General features: G+C 40.2%; 1 protein-coding gene across 1 annotated transcript; it reads left to right on the forward strand.

The window, feature by feature from the left end:
* Positions 1-24: 24 nt before the first annotated feature.
* Positions 25-10,535, forward strand: dedd1 (death effector domain-containing 1). Its single transcript, XM_068322909.1, has 5 exons — positions 25-147; positions 1,030-1,552; positions 1,687-1,815; positions 2,246-2,377; positions 9,612-10,535. The coding sequence occupies exons 1-5, from the start codon at positions 91-93 to the stop codon at positions 10,016-10,018; spliced, it is 1,248 nt and encodes a 415-aa protein (XP_068179010.1). The 5' UTR covers positions 25-90; the 3' UTR covers positions 10,019-10,535.
* The last annotated feature ends 5,351 nt before the right edge of the window (positions 10,536-15,886 follow it).

Genomic DNA, 15,886 nt, shown 5'->3' on the forward strand with positions numbered 1-15,886 from the left:
TCCGACAGAAGCGAAACTCGACGTGACGTCATCAGGTGGGCGGATACCTGTGCTCAGCCTGTTCCTGTGTTATTGTGCTGCTGTCAGTCGATGAAGCCACGGAGGGAGTTGGCAGGTTGTCTAACGAGTGGGAACGCTAAATGCCAGGTAAGCCAACAGCTTGTTTACATTGATGAGATTACACTGAATGTATACATCCGTTCGTTTTGTCATTTTTTCATCGCTGTCACTCATTCGGGGCTCGTACCTAGCGTACTATCACTAGCATAACATTATCAGCGTATGTAGCACTATAAATTTAACGTCATGACAAACTCAAACTAAATTAACGATTTTAATATGAATTCATGTAATAATCTAACAGTATTAAATGTTATTCGTTAGTTTTTTATTATGTTGAGTGTTTAATTTTTTAGCTAAACAGCTGTTTGAAGCGCGATGTTTTGACGGTTGCCCCCCCCCTCCCCACCCCCCCCGTCAGAAACACGTCATTACGTAACCTGCCTCGCATCCCCGGCTAGGCTACGCTTTGTGTTCCTATTTTTTAATGTGGGGAGCGCCTTGTTTTTACGGGTTTCTAAACAACGACAGGTCACGACAGGCATCCACTCATTCGGTGTCGGAAAACTGAAGTTGCTAGACCAGTCGGGGTCGCCCCGTATTGCTCGAACATTGAGTTCCAGACAGTGTACGTAACCCGGAAGTGTCTCGACGTCACCCTCAAAAGAGTAATCTGAACATATTGTACGAGGTTGTTGTTTTGTTTTTGCTGACTTGTCATTTTTCGACGAATATATGTGTCTGCCTATAGTTGAAACGCGCTAATTTCTGTCGCTGTAACAACGAACAAAACACTGTCAAATAAGATTTGTTGTTGCGTGTTGTATGTTGTGCAGTGCACAGCATAATTTAATTGCTGCCTGTGTTTGCGTGTCTCTTCAGGCTAAAATAAGTACACCACAGTAGAATCACAAGCTGCCATTTTTGAGTTTGTGTGGTTGATAAATGTAATGTTTTTTCTTTTTTTAGTGCAAACAGTTTTGGTCGGAAGGTGAAGGAGGGGAGTTAGGCAGACCCATGGCAGCAGTTCATCACCCAGGATGCCCAGGCAGGGACTCCCTTTACTGGGAAGAAATGGAGTGCCTGAACCACTATGGGATGTTGTCTCTCCATGAGGTTTTTGAAATAGTTGGTTGTCAGCTGACAGTGACAGACGTTGAGGTCTTGTCATTCCTTCTGAATGAAACCTGCTCTGTAACGCACCCCTTGGATCCAACAGGCTGGACAGTTGAGCCCCATGACGATGATCCTGATGATGACAGGGTCTCACCAGACCCTATGTTGACAAATGCCTGGAGGCGGCTGAAGCCTCAAAGCTCCCAAGTTCCCTTAGTGGCCTCATGTAAACCCACAAGTGGTCTTACGCTGCTGTTAGAGCTGGAGAAACGAGGATATGTCAGTGATGGAAACCTGGAACCTCTTCTGCAACTACTGAGAGTGCTCACTCGTCATGACCTGCTGCCTTTTGTGACTCATAAGAAAAGGAGGACAGGTGAGAATAAATCATGATCAGCCATTTATGTCTTGTCTGATGTCTGTGTCTTGGATGTGCCAGGATGTCTGAGCCAATGCTGCCGTGTTGCCTTTGTAGTCATAGATTAACGGTTGTCATTCTTTGTTTTTCAGTATCTCCAGCGAGAATTGGGCACAGCTCTGGAAGGGAAAACATAGAGTTTGTTAATGCCTCAGGAATGCAACACAGCTGCAGACAGACAGAAACACGCCTTCCATCATTTTCACAGCAAATGAGAAACGGTAAGTGAAGAGAAATATGTTATTTAACTCACTGGAAGTAGAGGCCAAGGTGTCTCCACAAACCCATTTTCTGTTCAAGTGGCAGTAATATTTACTTCAAACTAAAATTACTGCCAGTGTTGTTGTTTTTTTGTAGATTCTTTAGAGTTCTTACAGTATGTCTGTGAAGAATGCACATTCTTCAAGTTGAAGTGGTTTCTTCAGGCCAAATTACAATGCTCTTAGTTATTGAGTAAGATACATGTCTGCTTGTGGTTAACCCTTAAAAAGGAAGTTGAGATCAAAACAGCTTATATGGAAGTGTTACATGAACAACACAGAAAAGAACAGACATATTTAACACCTAAACAACAAGCTTACACAGGATCTCATTGGTGCCCTTTTGTTTTTGTCTTAAATCTATGCACTAATTTTATGTACATTCTGTCAGGTGTTTGTCCTTCTTTGCCTGGGACATCCGCAAGGAGACCTAGGAAGAAGAAGGGGAATGGCTGGAGCCGCAAGCCCAGGAAAGCAAACAGAGGCCAGCTACCATTACCACCACCACAAAAAGTGTCTTGCAGTAAGTAACCCCCATGTATTCACAATTTGCTTCACATTAAGCTTTTAATCTTGCCCATGATCTTCATCCTGCCTTTTTTTTTTGTCAAATAATTTATCCATCCCACTTCTGCATTCTTTTTCAATTCATCACTCTTCTCCCGCTTCACCTCATTTCCTGTTTTGTCTCCTAAATTCTGATGATGTGGAGTTAAAGCTGAACTTTATCACAGTTTAAGTTGTTTGCATACTACCTCTGAATCTTTACAAATTTCTTCATGTTTTCAAAAAATCATTTAAAAAGAAGACAACTCTTTTTGAACATCCATGTAAAACTTCATAGTACTTTCAATAATTCTGTGAAATTTTAAATTTTTTTGTTTAGGAAAATATATGTAAAGCAAATGGAAATAGTTTGACATCTTACTAACTTACGTTTCCTGAGAGCATACAGGCAGCAGTGAGCAAGCAATCAGAATGCATGGCTCTTCTCCAGTACACCATGCTTTAATTAGTAATCCTTTCCCCCTATCCTTACTTTCACCCTTATGAAACATGTTGCTGTTCTGAATGCATTTGAAAAGAACAGTAGTTCAATTACTTCTCAATAGCAGATGTCAATAAGCCACATTAACAGTCTGTCAAACATACAAAGAAGGGACTTGTAAAATATCAAGCATGCTTTTTCTGCTAATCGCACCTGCTTTTGCATGAGATTTTTTTTATGTCTGTGTCACTCACAGCCACTGAAGCGCTTTAAAAAACATCAGCGGCAGAATCTCAGTCAAGGGGAACTTTAAATTTGTTGTTATCACATGTGCTTGAAATCTAACTCTCTTACTGCAGAGTGCAGCACGTTATTGATTGTTGTTTAGTTGTTTAGCATTTGCTCATACACCTTGTCTCATGGCTCCAGAGGCAGCAGATGCTAGCTTTTCCTTCTGCATTTTAAAAATGGAAGACATTCTGATTTGCAGCTTTTGTACCCAAGATTTGGCTGTCTTCTCTTCATTGCTCCCGCTGTTCTATTCCAATTTGTTGACTATTTTTAGACTCATGGCATGTCCATAACTTATTAAACATGCAACATCAATGAGCGTTTGTTGTTTTCTCCATCTGACCCTTATTTTCATTAATTTCCCTTTATTTTACCTTTCTGTAATCCATTGGACTCTCAGATGCTGCTTATAATATCTTATAATAGACTGGTTGGTTGCTTCATGTCTTTTTGTTTTGCCTATCTGAAGAACGTCATCCAGTCATCCTCACATACAGTCCCCATTCTGCTTTGAGTTTCAGACTTGATGCAAAAATTCAGTATGTGCCAGCTGTCAAAGTTTCCTGTTGAGAGATGATCTGCACCAATGTTTGAAACAATCTAACTCCACTTAAAAGCTGCAATATGTAATCCTTAATCAATCTCTAGTCCAGCTTTTCCACTTTTGCCTGTGTTTAATCACTCCGTGCAACTTTCTCAATGAAATTGAGATAACCCTAACATCACATGATGTCCTCGTTGTAAGGTTTTCTTTGACAGAACAAATCCACACATTCTCAAGCATTTATTTTGAAAATTCATCATTTCCAGTTGATCAAAAATACTTAAAATCAGTGATTAATGATTCAGAATCAAAGACATCTACCACTGAAGACAGCTCTTCCTTGCTATTCAGGATGAGTGATGCATCTGTGACAATAAACATGTTGCTGTCTTGACTCCACATTTGATTCCACCAGGTTCACACAGGATTGTGACTCAGATCCAGTAACCTAAGACAAAGGATCATGGAGACAGAGGGGGATACTGAGGAACAAAACAATAAAGTCTGTCACTCCACTTAGTCCATGCGTACTGCCGTGTGGCTGCTGGAGTCAGTCATGCGCTCTCTCACAAGTCTTGGCCGATGCCTAAGGTAAAAGAGGCTCTCTGCCCCTGTTACACTGGTGGTTGATGCAGCCACTGTGCTCCTTATTCAGTGATTATGTGTCATCATGTAGCTGCCCCCTACCCCGTCCCCCTCAGGAAACCTACTTTATTCTCAAAAACATTCCGTCATGTTCTATGGGATAAAAAAGTAATATGTTTGAGATTTGTTCTGTATTTCTGGCAAGTGCTGCACACTCCTGGGCAAAAAGGAAGCACATGGTCTGGTGACTGACTGGTAGAGAATGATTCTCAAACCATAACTTTGCAGGTTCTGCTATGTCTTTTTGAAATGCACAACAAGACAATGTACATTTGAGCAACCGCTTTTATACTTTTTTTTTTTTTTTGCCCAGGAGTAAGTATTTCACCAAACTGAGTCCTCAGCAGTAAGCATTTTCCAAAGAGACAAAGATTGGTGGACGGCACAAACTATGTTTTAAATCAGCCCTTAAACTCTGGTAATGGAGATACATGTTAATTAAGTGTTATATAACTATTAAATTCTATAATAATAGTTATAACTGGTGATCTGGTAAATTGTGTACATTTTCACAAATGTGGCCAACAAAAATGCCTCTTTTTCTTTAGGACTGTTGTACACAGTGTCGACATTATTCTGTATTACTCTTAATTTTGGCAACCACAAGACGTAATATAATACTGTAATTTGAAGAAATTCTAAATGGAATTACAGTATATGACTAATGTTTCTCAGTTCAATATTTGTGATCCTACAGGAAAAATGTAGTAGTTCAGTAATATTTTACAAAATTTATTTGTATTGTTTCCTACAATAATTGAAAGAAAAAAAATTAAGTGTCTAACATAATAAAAATAAAACCATTGATGTAGCATTGGTAATAACAAAAGGAAGCCTTTTTTAACCATGTTGTAAATTTTTTTTTTAATTTCAAGTGAAGTACCGTACTTCATGCTGTAAGAGTTAAACTGAGTAGTTTAACAGTAATCTGTGCCAATGCTAGTATAACACTGACCTGAGATCTGTCCAGCTTTCGAGGGGTCTGAAAGGATGTGTCACAAAATACAAGAAAGAAATTTGAGAGAACACAAAACTGTAATTTTAGGTCATCTGTATTTTAGATTTGACATCGCATCATGTTAAGGGTTCGGCTCTCAGTGAAGGATGCCAGTTAAGCCAGGAACAATAAGGCGACAGTAATATCTTATGGAAGATAGAACAAACATGTTGGTCATGCTTGTGAAAGTGCCAGATACCACAGACATTATCTCACCACAGGGAACATTTTGGATCAGTCCTTTCCTTTCTTTCTTTGCTATCTTCATTCCAAGTAGTAAACATCTTCCTTAAGATTCAATCAATTTATACTGGCTCAATAAAACCTTTGGAGTTATAAAGATACTACTGTGGATGCTCTGGGGTCTATTTCAAGTAATCTGAAATGGATGCCAGCATACAGCTATTTAAAAATGACAACGGCTCTGAGGAAATATAATCCAACAATGCTCTGCTGAACGAAGCTGTATCTCATCTCTGTGTCCTGTGTGATTCCTGGGTGTGAGATTATCAAGAGGGAGCAGAGATGGATACGGCGGTTCAGTCCAGTGAGATTTAAACAGACGTCAATACTCTTTATTGTCAGAATTTATTCCTGAAATTACTTTTAGCAAAGAGTCATTTAAATTCTGAAAATGATGACTGCTGTTCCAAATACCCTTGGGGTGCTTGTACCCTAATAGTGTTGTGTTATGCAAATGGTGTACTTGAGACGGCCTTTACCTGCTTTAACGTGGATAAATCTGGTTAATGTTAGGGATGGAGCTCAGATAACGTGAAAGTGAGGGGTCCAGGTGAAAGTGGTCTCAGGCATCCCAGTTAGAAACAAGCACATAACCAGTGGTAAATGTTGGAGCTACGGTGAAGGCCTTTCTCAGTAAATTTACGAGTCCGGCTATTCCCAAATCTTATTAAAACTTTGAGATGTGAGTGCTGTGACATGCTTAATGTTGAAACAACAACTCCAAGGATATCCAACCCACTTGTACTTGTCTCTTTCTCTCCTTTCTCTGTGTTTGCAGTTCTAAACAGACCAACCTGTGTGTCAGGAAAACGGTTTCCTTACACACAATGAGAGGGAAAGAACGAACACTAAATGCTCAAACTACGCAAAATGGTACAAAGAGTGATTTTTGTCTATTGGGAAAAGAGAGTTCTGTCTGCCTGTCTCTGAGTACTCCCTTAACTCTCCACTCTCGTGGTCAGTCATTCAGCAGAAAAACGGATCGATAAAGAGTTGAAGTTCTCCGTGCCAAGTGACTCCTCGTAAATGGGTACTTAAACTTTTTTCTTTCTTTTCTTTTCTTTTCTTTTTTTTTCTTTTCTTTTTTTTTTTTTGGTGGGGTAAGACGGAGGAAGCCAAAACCGACCCGGTGTGTTTAAAGAAAGAAAATGGAAGCTGTGCTTCCTAATGTCCTGTCTAAGTGGATGTCTCTGTGTCTGATGAAGCGTGAAGTGCTCTGTAACCCTAACAAAATGACTATCATTGTGTTCCTGTGGTTTTAAATGGCCTTCTCTTCTTTGCCCATATCTCTACCTCCATCCTGTTCCCTATGAAATGGGACAGTAGAAGTCTAAGTCATCTATAAAGACAGCAATTGCATGAAGGGCAGATTTTCATCACAGCCAAAGCCCTCACATGGTTTCCAAGAGGTTGAAATGTGCCTTAACCTAATAAGTCTGAAGCACATTAATACATGGATTTGTCCTGTCACTGCTAATTTGTCAATATGTTTTTAAGGATACTCAACATTTTTAACTCCACACTGGATTTTTTGTGTTATTTTGCTTTGTACGGATGCATTTTTGACACTGATTTAATAGATAAGGCTTTCAAAGTGGAATCGGATCAACACATTTTTACATTGTTCTGCTGAAAAGCAAATTTGTGTCATGGTGACTGCCCTGCAACAGCTACTTCCTGCAGGGCTTTTCTGTTTTTGCTGCATTCTCTTCATTCTTTACTACCGCAAGCAATATGAGGCATGCTGCAGGGAAACGCCACAGATGCATGATGCTGCAGCACTGCACTTTGCAAGTGGGCTTTCTATTTCTATTCTTGAGAGGTGATCATCTTGTGCTGCACACAGATCAGATTTGCCACCACGTAAAATCACTATTAATGATTCATATAGATATTTTGTCATTTGTATTTCTTCCTGACTTTTTCTGCACCTGCCCAAGAGTTGTTTCACTTGTTTCTTGGTCCTCTTGACATCTTTTGTACCAAAATTCAATTGTGTGGCATGTTCATGACAGATTAGCATTTTTATTTAATGATTTATTTCCACTATAGCAAAGGTGTTATTGTTTTATAACTTTTTTGTACTCATTGTCTGACTAATCAGAAATAGTTTTTTTCAAATGTTTGTCTTCATGATCTAGGGTTTTTTTAATAACTGTCCACTGTCAGTCAATACTGTAAACATAATAGATAAAATATGAAACAAAGACATGAAAATTTGCAAATCAGTCTGTCTTACACCTGTAAAATGTCAGTTTTTAAAATGCTTGTACTATGATCCCTCGTGAAAAAAATATTCTGTTATTTTCTTATATAAGCAAACCAAAATGTAAATTGAATGATGTCTGACTCTCAGTTGGATTGTCTTTCCAAACCTGCATCTTTTAAACATTTAAACCTTATTGATTAAATGTCCCTTTTAATCCAGTCTTCTGTTTTTATAGTAATTAATTAGAGCCTTATGAAGCATGAATGCAAATGCCAGTGTTTGGTTATCAGTCTCCTACAAATGTTAAGACATTCAAAATCAATGTGTTAATTCGACATTTGCATTTCTAATGTTGGCATTTTCCAAACTTTACCCCTCTCGAGTCTTGTGCCATTCCCAGTAGCCCCAAACTAAATGTGAATGGAAAGCAAGGAGCCCTGACTGTTGAGCTGAATCATTCATCGGTGGAATTAAAGCTATTTAACGGTTAACCTGGTGCGGACCTTGATATTTGTTCACGCCATTGGTGCAGTAGTGATTGAGTGTTTTTCCACTGGTCTACTCTTTACCCTGTAATACCTCCAGAATAGTTTCATTTTCTCACATTTTAAAGGCATCTTATTAGCACATTATCACAAGTTCCCTCATAAGTTGCATTCTCAAAATTTCTCTTTCAAACTTGATGGGGACCAGCAGACATTTTCATCGGACTCGGGCCTTGCATAGCTAATGATGAAATTAAGGCCTTACGACAGTTCAGAAAAAGGTTTCCTAAGCACCTGTGCCAACAGACTTTAATGGAAATGTTTCTACTAAACTGGATGTCTTTGGTTGTCAATGCTGTTCACCTTGTGCTAAAGGGGCTTGAGTGGGAGAGATGGGTCTTTGTTACAGCAAAAGTCTTCAGCAGCTGGTTTCCACTTGAAGCTCTGGAATAATGACATGGGGGACGATCTCAGCCGTGCTCTTGCTCGGTACAGTATGTATCCTCTGATCTTTCTCGCTGTGCTGTTGCATGACCACCAATCCTGTTACTGTGGAACCCCAGCATCTATTCAGCATTAGACGAGTGAATGAAGTGTTTTGAAACGTGGGACTGGAACAAAATGCCACTGCAGTGTTTGACTTTGCTCAGTTGCTTTTATTTCTGCCACCACGGTATTTGCTCAGGGTGATGAGTTATTTAGGCTATTCAGGGAATCACACCGAAAATTCTCACCTATCAGTTTCTTCCATATATTTATAATTTTCACAATCAGACGGCAACTGAACCAGTAGCTACCTCGTTTTCTTCCCAGGCTATGCTAACTATGCTACCAGTTCAGTTGCAGTCTTTCTCCAACTCTTTTAAACCGTCAAATTCCTTTAGCACCAAAATCCTCAGGTGACTGCAGTAATACTATATTTAGCACAAAAATGCTTACAGGCTTGTTGATTTAGCTGCAGTTTGCTCCACCCTGCCGCACTACAAAGAATATACTGGACTATGTACAGTTCAGTTATCAGTCGGCCGTGCATCACTTTCTCCTTTTGGTAACTCTTTTGTACTCTTGAAGCTCCCTTTTGAAGCCCTAGCTTTATGCAACACTGATATGCTGAATGAGCTGTCATTTGATGATTTGTCTTGTTCCCATTTCTCCTCCTTCTTTCCTTTTCTATCTGGTGCGTCGGTTTCTCCAATTTGATTGTTCACTCCTCTTTCCTCACCCTTTACTTCTGTATTTTTTCCCTTTTCCACCCTCCTTTCCATGATCGGTAATCCTTTTCACCCCCAAACTCTACCCTACCCCTCTGTCACCTCTACTTTCCATTGCTGCTTCCTCCTCTCTCCCATTATCAGATGTCCGCCTGCGTGTGCGGGCTGAATACCTGGACTACGAGTCGGTGCTCCGTGGCAGCGTTTCCTCGGACAAGGAGCAGCCCTTGGAGAGGCAGTTTGAGTTGTTCAGCCAAGCCAACTCGCTGCTTCGTGCCAGAGACCTGGGTTCCATCGTCTGCGACATCAAGTTCACAGAGCTGGACAACCTCGATGCCTTCTGGAGTGACTACCTGAAGGGAGATCTTTTGGAGGCCTTGAAGGGAGTCTTCATCACTGACTCCTTGAGGATGGCAGCCGGCACAGAGGGCGTCCGCCTGCTGATCAGCGTGGACCAGGACGACTACGAGCAGGGAAGAAAGCTTCTGAGTGCTTTCAGCAGTAGAGGAATAATATCTTCAAGTAAAGATTGGCGCAGAGAGATTCACTGAGCTATATAGACTGATAAAACTTTTTTTTTTTGGTATATTGTATGAACTTCAAGGAATGGTCTAGAAAGAAAAGCTCTTATGTGCAAATTTTGAATTTCTTTTGATGCAATATTTGTGATGGCCATAAGATGGCACCACTAACCATTACTTTATGTTCATGACATGCCTTAAATTTTAAGAATTGTCAATTCTAAGTTGAAAAACTAGCACTATTTCGGAGAGAGAGATGATTTATAGTGGCTTAATGTGCTCTTCCTTTGGATTTATGCTCAGGTGCAACTTTGTAAGATTCCATGGTGAAGCACTGTATATCAAGATTTTTTTTTCTTCGTAGATGAAAGAAGCGAAGCAAGCATGTGCCATAAGGCCGTGTGGTAAGCGCCTCAAAGCCTTCTAGATGGCTAAGGTTAAGGCAAGCAGGTGTCAAAGCCTTCTAGATGGCTAAGGTTAAGGCAAGCAGGTGGCAAGACATGAAAATACTTCAAATAACTAAATTGACAATGGTCATGATAAAAATGAGGACTACACACTGACATATAGAATAAATACAAAAAAGGTACTTTATCCATGAAATCATACTTTACTGTGATTTATGGGACTTGTATGGGATACTAACAGGCACGTCCTTAGTTGACTAATTATAAGGACGGAAAAGTTTCTGATCTTTAAAAATGTGAGCACAGAGCACAGAGTGAAAAGTGGGTTTCTCTCAGCACGGACTGAGCTTTGTGTATAACTTCTGAAAGCCTCGTCCACTCACACACACCTAAATAACAAACTGAGATTCTGAGCTCTGTGCACCACAATAACCGACTTGTGATTGCAGTGGTCAGTACCAGCAGATGACAGCACTGATTAGGGCTAGGTCTCAGCAGACCATGGAAGATTCATCATCCAAAGCTTGTCAACAGCAACCCGGATAATGCAGCAGAGGCTTGTTTCCAGGCTTCCAGCTAGGCCTCGGCAAGTGCTTCTCTCAGCAAGTAAAGCACAGGACAGTGCGTCGGTCAATAGAAGTGATGTTGGGGAGATCAAAATCAAAAGTGCACATCCCAGCTCCACTCAGCCCTGCTATGTAGGCCCAGTAGAGTGGCTCACAGACAGCTGTCTCCTCACCCTGCTGGAACTAATGCCTGGACTTCACTCATAAAAGACGATCAATAAGGGCCCTCTTCTAAGTCCCCTCATACAAGCACGACTTAAGCAGGAAGACCCGTTACTGTCTGAAGCCGAGTGTTCTGTCGGGCCAGGGCCAACGAGAGAGAATTTCATATTCTGTGTTTATGTCTGTGTTTATTGATGTATGTGCTCTCATTGGAGGAAACTGTTACCAAAATGTTTTGTTAAAAGAAAATTTGTTATTGGCATGGCAATTGTTTTTGTCCAAGTCTTTCTATGTCGGGCATTATTTCTGGTGAATAATAAAGGTTTGGTGCTCCAAAGAAGTTTATGATCATTTTCACTGAATTTACTATTTGTTGTATCAATAGATTGTATTACTATAAATTCAATCTTGTTGCCAGAAAAAGACAGTCGACGTGTTACAGTAAAGGTTAGTTTTAGGTTTAAAGTTATTTATTATCTAAAAATATTTTAAACATTTCTAGAACAATGTGCATTTAATTCTTTTAAATTTGTGTCGAATATGAATTTCAGAAATTATATAAAATACTTTGATACTTTTCCACTTATGAAATTCGACCATTTTGTCTCAAATCGCTTTCTCTCACATTTTGCACTTGTTTTGTTTTTATTTTTTTTCTTCTCACTTTTCTGAATTGCTGCTTTCCCTGGTCTTCGACCTTCAGTACTTGCATTACCAGGGATGTGCCCTCTCCCTGCCCCCAATGATCTGCTGAGGCCCGTTGAATGCAGGTCACCTTAGATCAGATCTTTACTTCTCTTTACTCTAAGCTGTCAGCCTGATGAAACCCAAGAAGGTCTTGAACATCGTTTCAGACTACCTGCTCTGGTGCTTTATTCCGTCCCTGTACCAAACACTTGCTTTACGGCTTTTGAACAATGTCAATCACAAACCAACATCCGCACAAAGAATTGTTTACTAACATTAAATAAAATGTAAAATAATTACGATTTTTATTTTTAATGTTATCATCTGCACCTGTGAGATCAGAACATTAATTATATTTTTGACATTTTACTTTCTTCACTTAGTAACAGAGACACAGCTGAACCTCCATCAGAAGTCTCTGTTAGCCTCTGAGATAGATTTTACATCAATATTTTTTAAGCTTTGGTCTTTTTTTTTTAATGTTGCCAATATTCTTGAAGTTTAAGTCCAGTCCTGTAAGTTCAAGATCATATGCCTCTTTTCTAGCCTAGAAAATAGAATTCATGCAATTTTTTAATATCACCCCACCCCAACTCTATTCATTGAGGCCAAAGACAATTAAGTAGAATTTTATTCCATATGTGTAGTATCTGTAGTAAATATTGATTTGAAATACATGTGGTAAATAGTGAGTGTGGTCTTTGACTTTATCGCTGGGCCTCTTCGGACTTAATTAAATCCTATGATGTAGATCAACGCTGTCCTCGAGCACATGAATAAATAATGTAAATGTCGGCTAAAGGGCACTTTGAAGTGTTGCCTCATTTCACTTGGAAGTCTAAGACAACAGTCTGTACTGGCACTGCGATGGGTTAAATTAAGTGAATCAACCTTGGATCGCTCAGTATTATTTTTCTGTAATTGTGAATTAGATATTATAAAGTCTTAACTGCATTTTGAAAAATCCAGTCAAAGACATGGGCAGCAGCATTGATATAAACTCTTTCTATTCTATGATTGAATCCAAGGAGATTATTAGTAATTTACATGAAACCTCTTTGCTTCACCTCAAACAACAGCTACCTCAGCCTAACATGATGGCTTTTTAAAACCAATTAAAGAGACTCAAAAATATGTGAAAATAGCAAAAAGAAAAATGAATTATATTTTAACATTATTAAGAAGAAGAAGAATCGACCTTTCGTAATCTCCTTGGGGAGATTTTTTTTTTCTTTTGGTTTTTACTGTAAAAAACAAATTTCATGGTAATATTCTGATCTGCAGTGTCTCTAATGAAATGTATTTAATGTATTGAACACACACACAGTGTAGCCATCGATGCTTTGCACCAAAGCTGTAACTATTGACATTCCTCTCAATGGTTCAGTTCTCCTAACAGACAGAAGTAATTTCCTTTACTTCTCAGAGGAGCATAGACTGATCTTGACATCAATTTTTTAAGAACTGTGGTATCTATTAGAGTGTATTAATCAACATGTACTAAATTTAAATGCAAGAGTTTTTTTTAGTCAGCTCTGGTAAGAAAAAGGAACCTGTAAATACCATCTGTGCACAGCTGAAATATATCCAGCCCTCAGTCTTGGGTGTTAAATTTGGTTTGTTTCATTTCAAAGGAAGTTGAGCCTTGGTGGAGGTATGAGCTCTTCTGACCTCCATTGTAGTATTAAATATTTTGTCAACTGTTACTTCTTGTCACTTAAAGACACAACCATTACTAAACTGGTTTAGAGCGATCACACCAATCCTTTAAAAATATATAAATGAAGTTTAATTTTTGACTCACCATCTTGGAGAGTAGTTTGTATGGAAGTAATCCGTTGGGTTGAAATCTTGATAAGGCCATTTATAACCTGTTCAGAATATGGCTTGTTTGATGGCCAGCTAAACCGCCCCAGGACCGCCTTGGGGAAAACAGAGATTTTGAAAGCCTAGACCTCACCACTCCCAAACTTAAAGCAGGACCAGTGATGTGATGCCCACAGGGAGACCGAGGCACTCCTTCTGAAAATTCTGCAAGACAATAGAGATCCAACTCAAAGCATTGTGCCACATTCATCCTCTGAACAGTGACTCTCCCACCGTTATGAGAAATTTGCTTAGAACATTATGCTCAAAAATATCCAAGAACAAGGCATCACCAACAGGTTTCACCCTTTTCCTGGCCAGGCTGCCCTCTCTCAGGGGAACAGGGTCTTCAATAAGGCTCAGAGAACCGGACCCTTTCACCCTGGACTCTGCATCAATTCTGCAATTCTCTCATTCCATCTCACTTTCAATTGTTATGCTGGTTGAAGGTCCAGTGTGTAGGAATCAGGGATAGGAAATGAATGCAGTCTTCATAATGTTTTCATTATACAAGTTGGGTTTTCATGAAGTTGTAAAAAGAGTTTTAATGTAGGGAAATGATACACTGCAGATACTGCATCTCCCACAACTATAATTTGCTCTCCATCTTTCAAATATTTTTTCACTTGCAAACATAGAAAGAAGCTCATATTTTTAAAATCAATCCACTTGGTCGTACTTGGTCCTGGGTTTCCCCTGAGGTTTCCTCCCAGTAGGACATGCCCAGAACACCTCCGCAGGGAGGCGTCCAGGAGGCATCCGGAACAGATGCCCGGGCAACCTCAGCTGGCTCCGCTCGAGACGGAGGAGCAGTGGCTCTACTCCGAGCTCTTCCCTGGTGACTGAGCTCTTCACCCTCTCTAAGGGTTTGCCCAGCCACTCTATGGAGGAGAGAAAATCAATCCAAGTGCTTAGTTCGCCAGATTGATGAGCTTCTATTTGGGTTTCATTTATTATTATTCTGATTTATTTCACACATGCTATTTAATAGAAGAGCATTTTCTTAAAGAACTTTACAAAAACTGTGAAGGAGGCAGAAGAAGCAGCAGTTGCAGGCGTGTTTTAAGTCTGAAGGTATAAAGCCTGTCAGCCAAAGCAAACCCCAGGATCCTGCCATCTTCCCAGCCTGCTATTGACCCCCAGAGCCCACACCTCATCACCGCCGCCACAGTCACCCCTCTTCTGCTGTTTCTGCACAGTGGCTTTCAACCAATTGGGTTTCCTTGATAGCTCGCTGATCTACATCCAGGTCAAGGATTCCACAGACAGGGTCAAAGATCCCGTTGCTATGGTAACAAAGCTGAGGCAGGACAGTGGCAATCATGTGGTGCTGTTGGCTGGAGACCAAACAAACAAGGAGAAACCACGGCAAGAGAGAAACAAGAGAGCCAGCATTGGAAATAATAAAGCTAGATGATTTGGAATGAATCGATCAGTTTGCAGTGTTTTCACTCTGTGTAGCAGTAGTAGGGTGTAACATGGGGTCACTATGAACATTTGGTGAAGCGACTCTTCACTCTGTTGCTTTAAAGGCTTCATAGAGACATCAGAGGGAGGTTTGTGTTCCAAGGTCCAAATTTTATTGGGCTGCTAAGGCTAATGTAATGCTGGGTTTGTGTGGCATGACTCTGGTCATCACCTTCCTGCAGACTTTATTCCACTGTCCGCAGGTGTTCTTTGCACCTTCTTGATTGGATTGGAGATGTGAGTCATCTTGGGGTAACTCGGGCCTAAATCAGTCTCCTATCCAAACTTGTCATCTACCCGATAGACGGTACAGCCATCACCCGCCCCACTGCAGCTGCCTTTATTATATGTATACCCTGCAGCATATGGTACATCTGTCTGATGGGGGGAATCTCTACGGCTTTTATTGAAGACAGAAAATTAGATTAGGTGATCTTCTAGCCTCCTTGCTTGGTTTACCTCTGCACTGTGTCTGCTTGTGAAACTAGTGTTCTCTCAAACAAGATTTTTAAAGAGGCAACAAGTGAGGAAAAATGTAAAAAATTTTGGGCTCATTTAAAAAAAAAAAAGCATTGTTTTCCATTGCACAAAATGCACAAGTTGTTGAATTATGAGGGAGAGCAGAGGGAGCTGCGGGTTTTCACCTCGCGGCAGGACGGGACTTGCTCCGTACGGCCTGCAGGGGGCAGCATACATATGAAACACCCATTTGAGGAGGCCTCCTATTGATGATCCACTGTCAT

Source organism: Antennarius striatus, chromosome 9 (assembly GCF_040054535.1).
Source record: "Antennarius striatus isolate MH-2024 chromosome 9, ASM4005453v1, whole genome shotgun sequence".
Lineage (NCBI taxonomy): Eukaryota > Metazoa > Chordata > Actinopteri > Lophiiformes > Antennariidae > Antennarius > Antennarius striatus.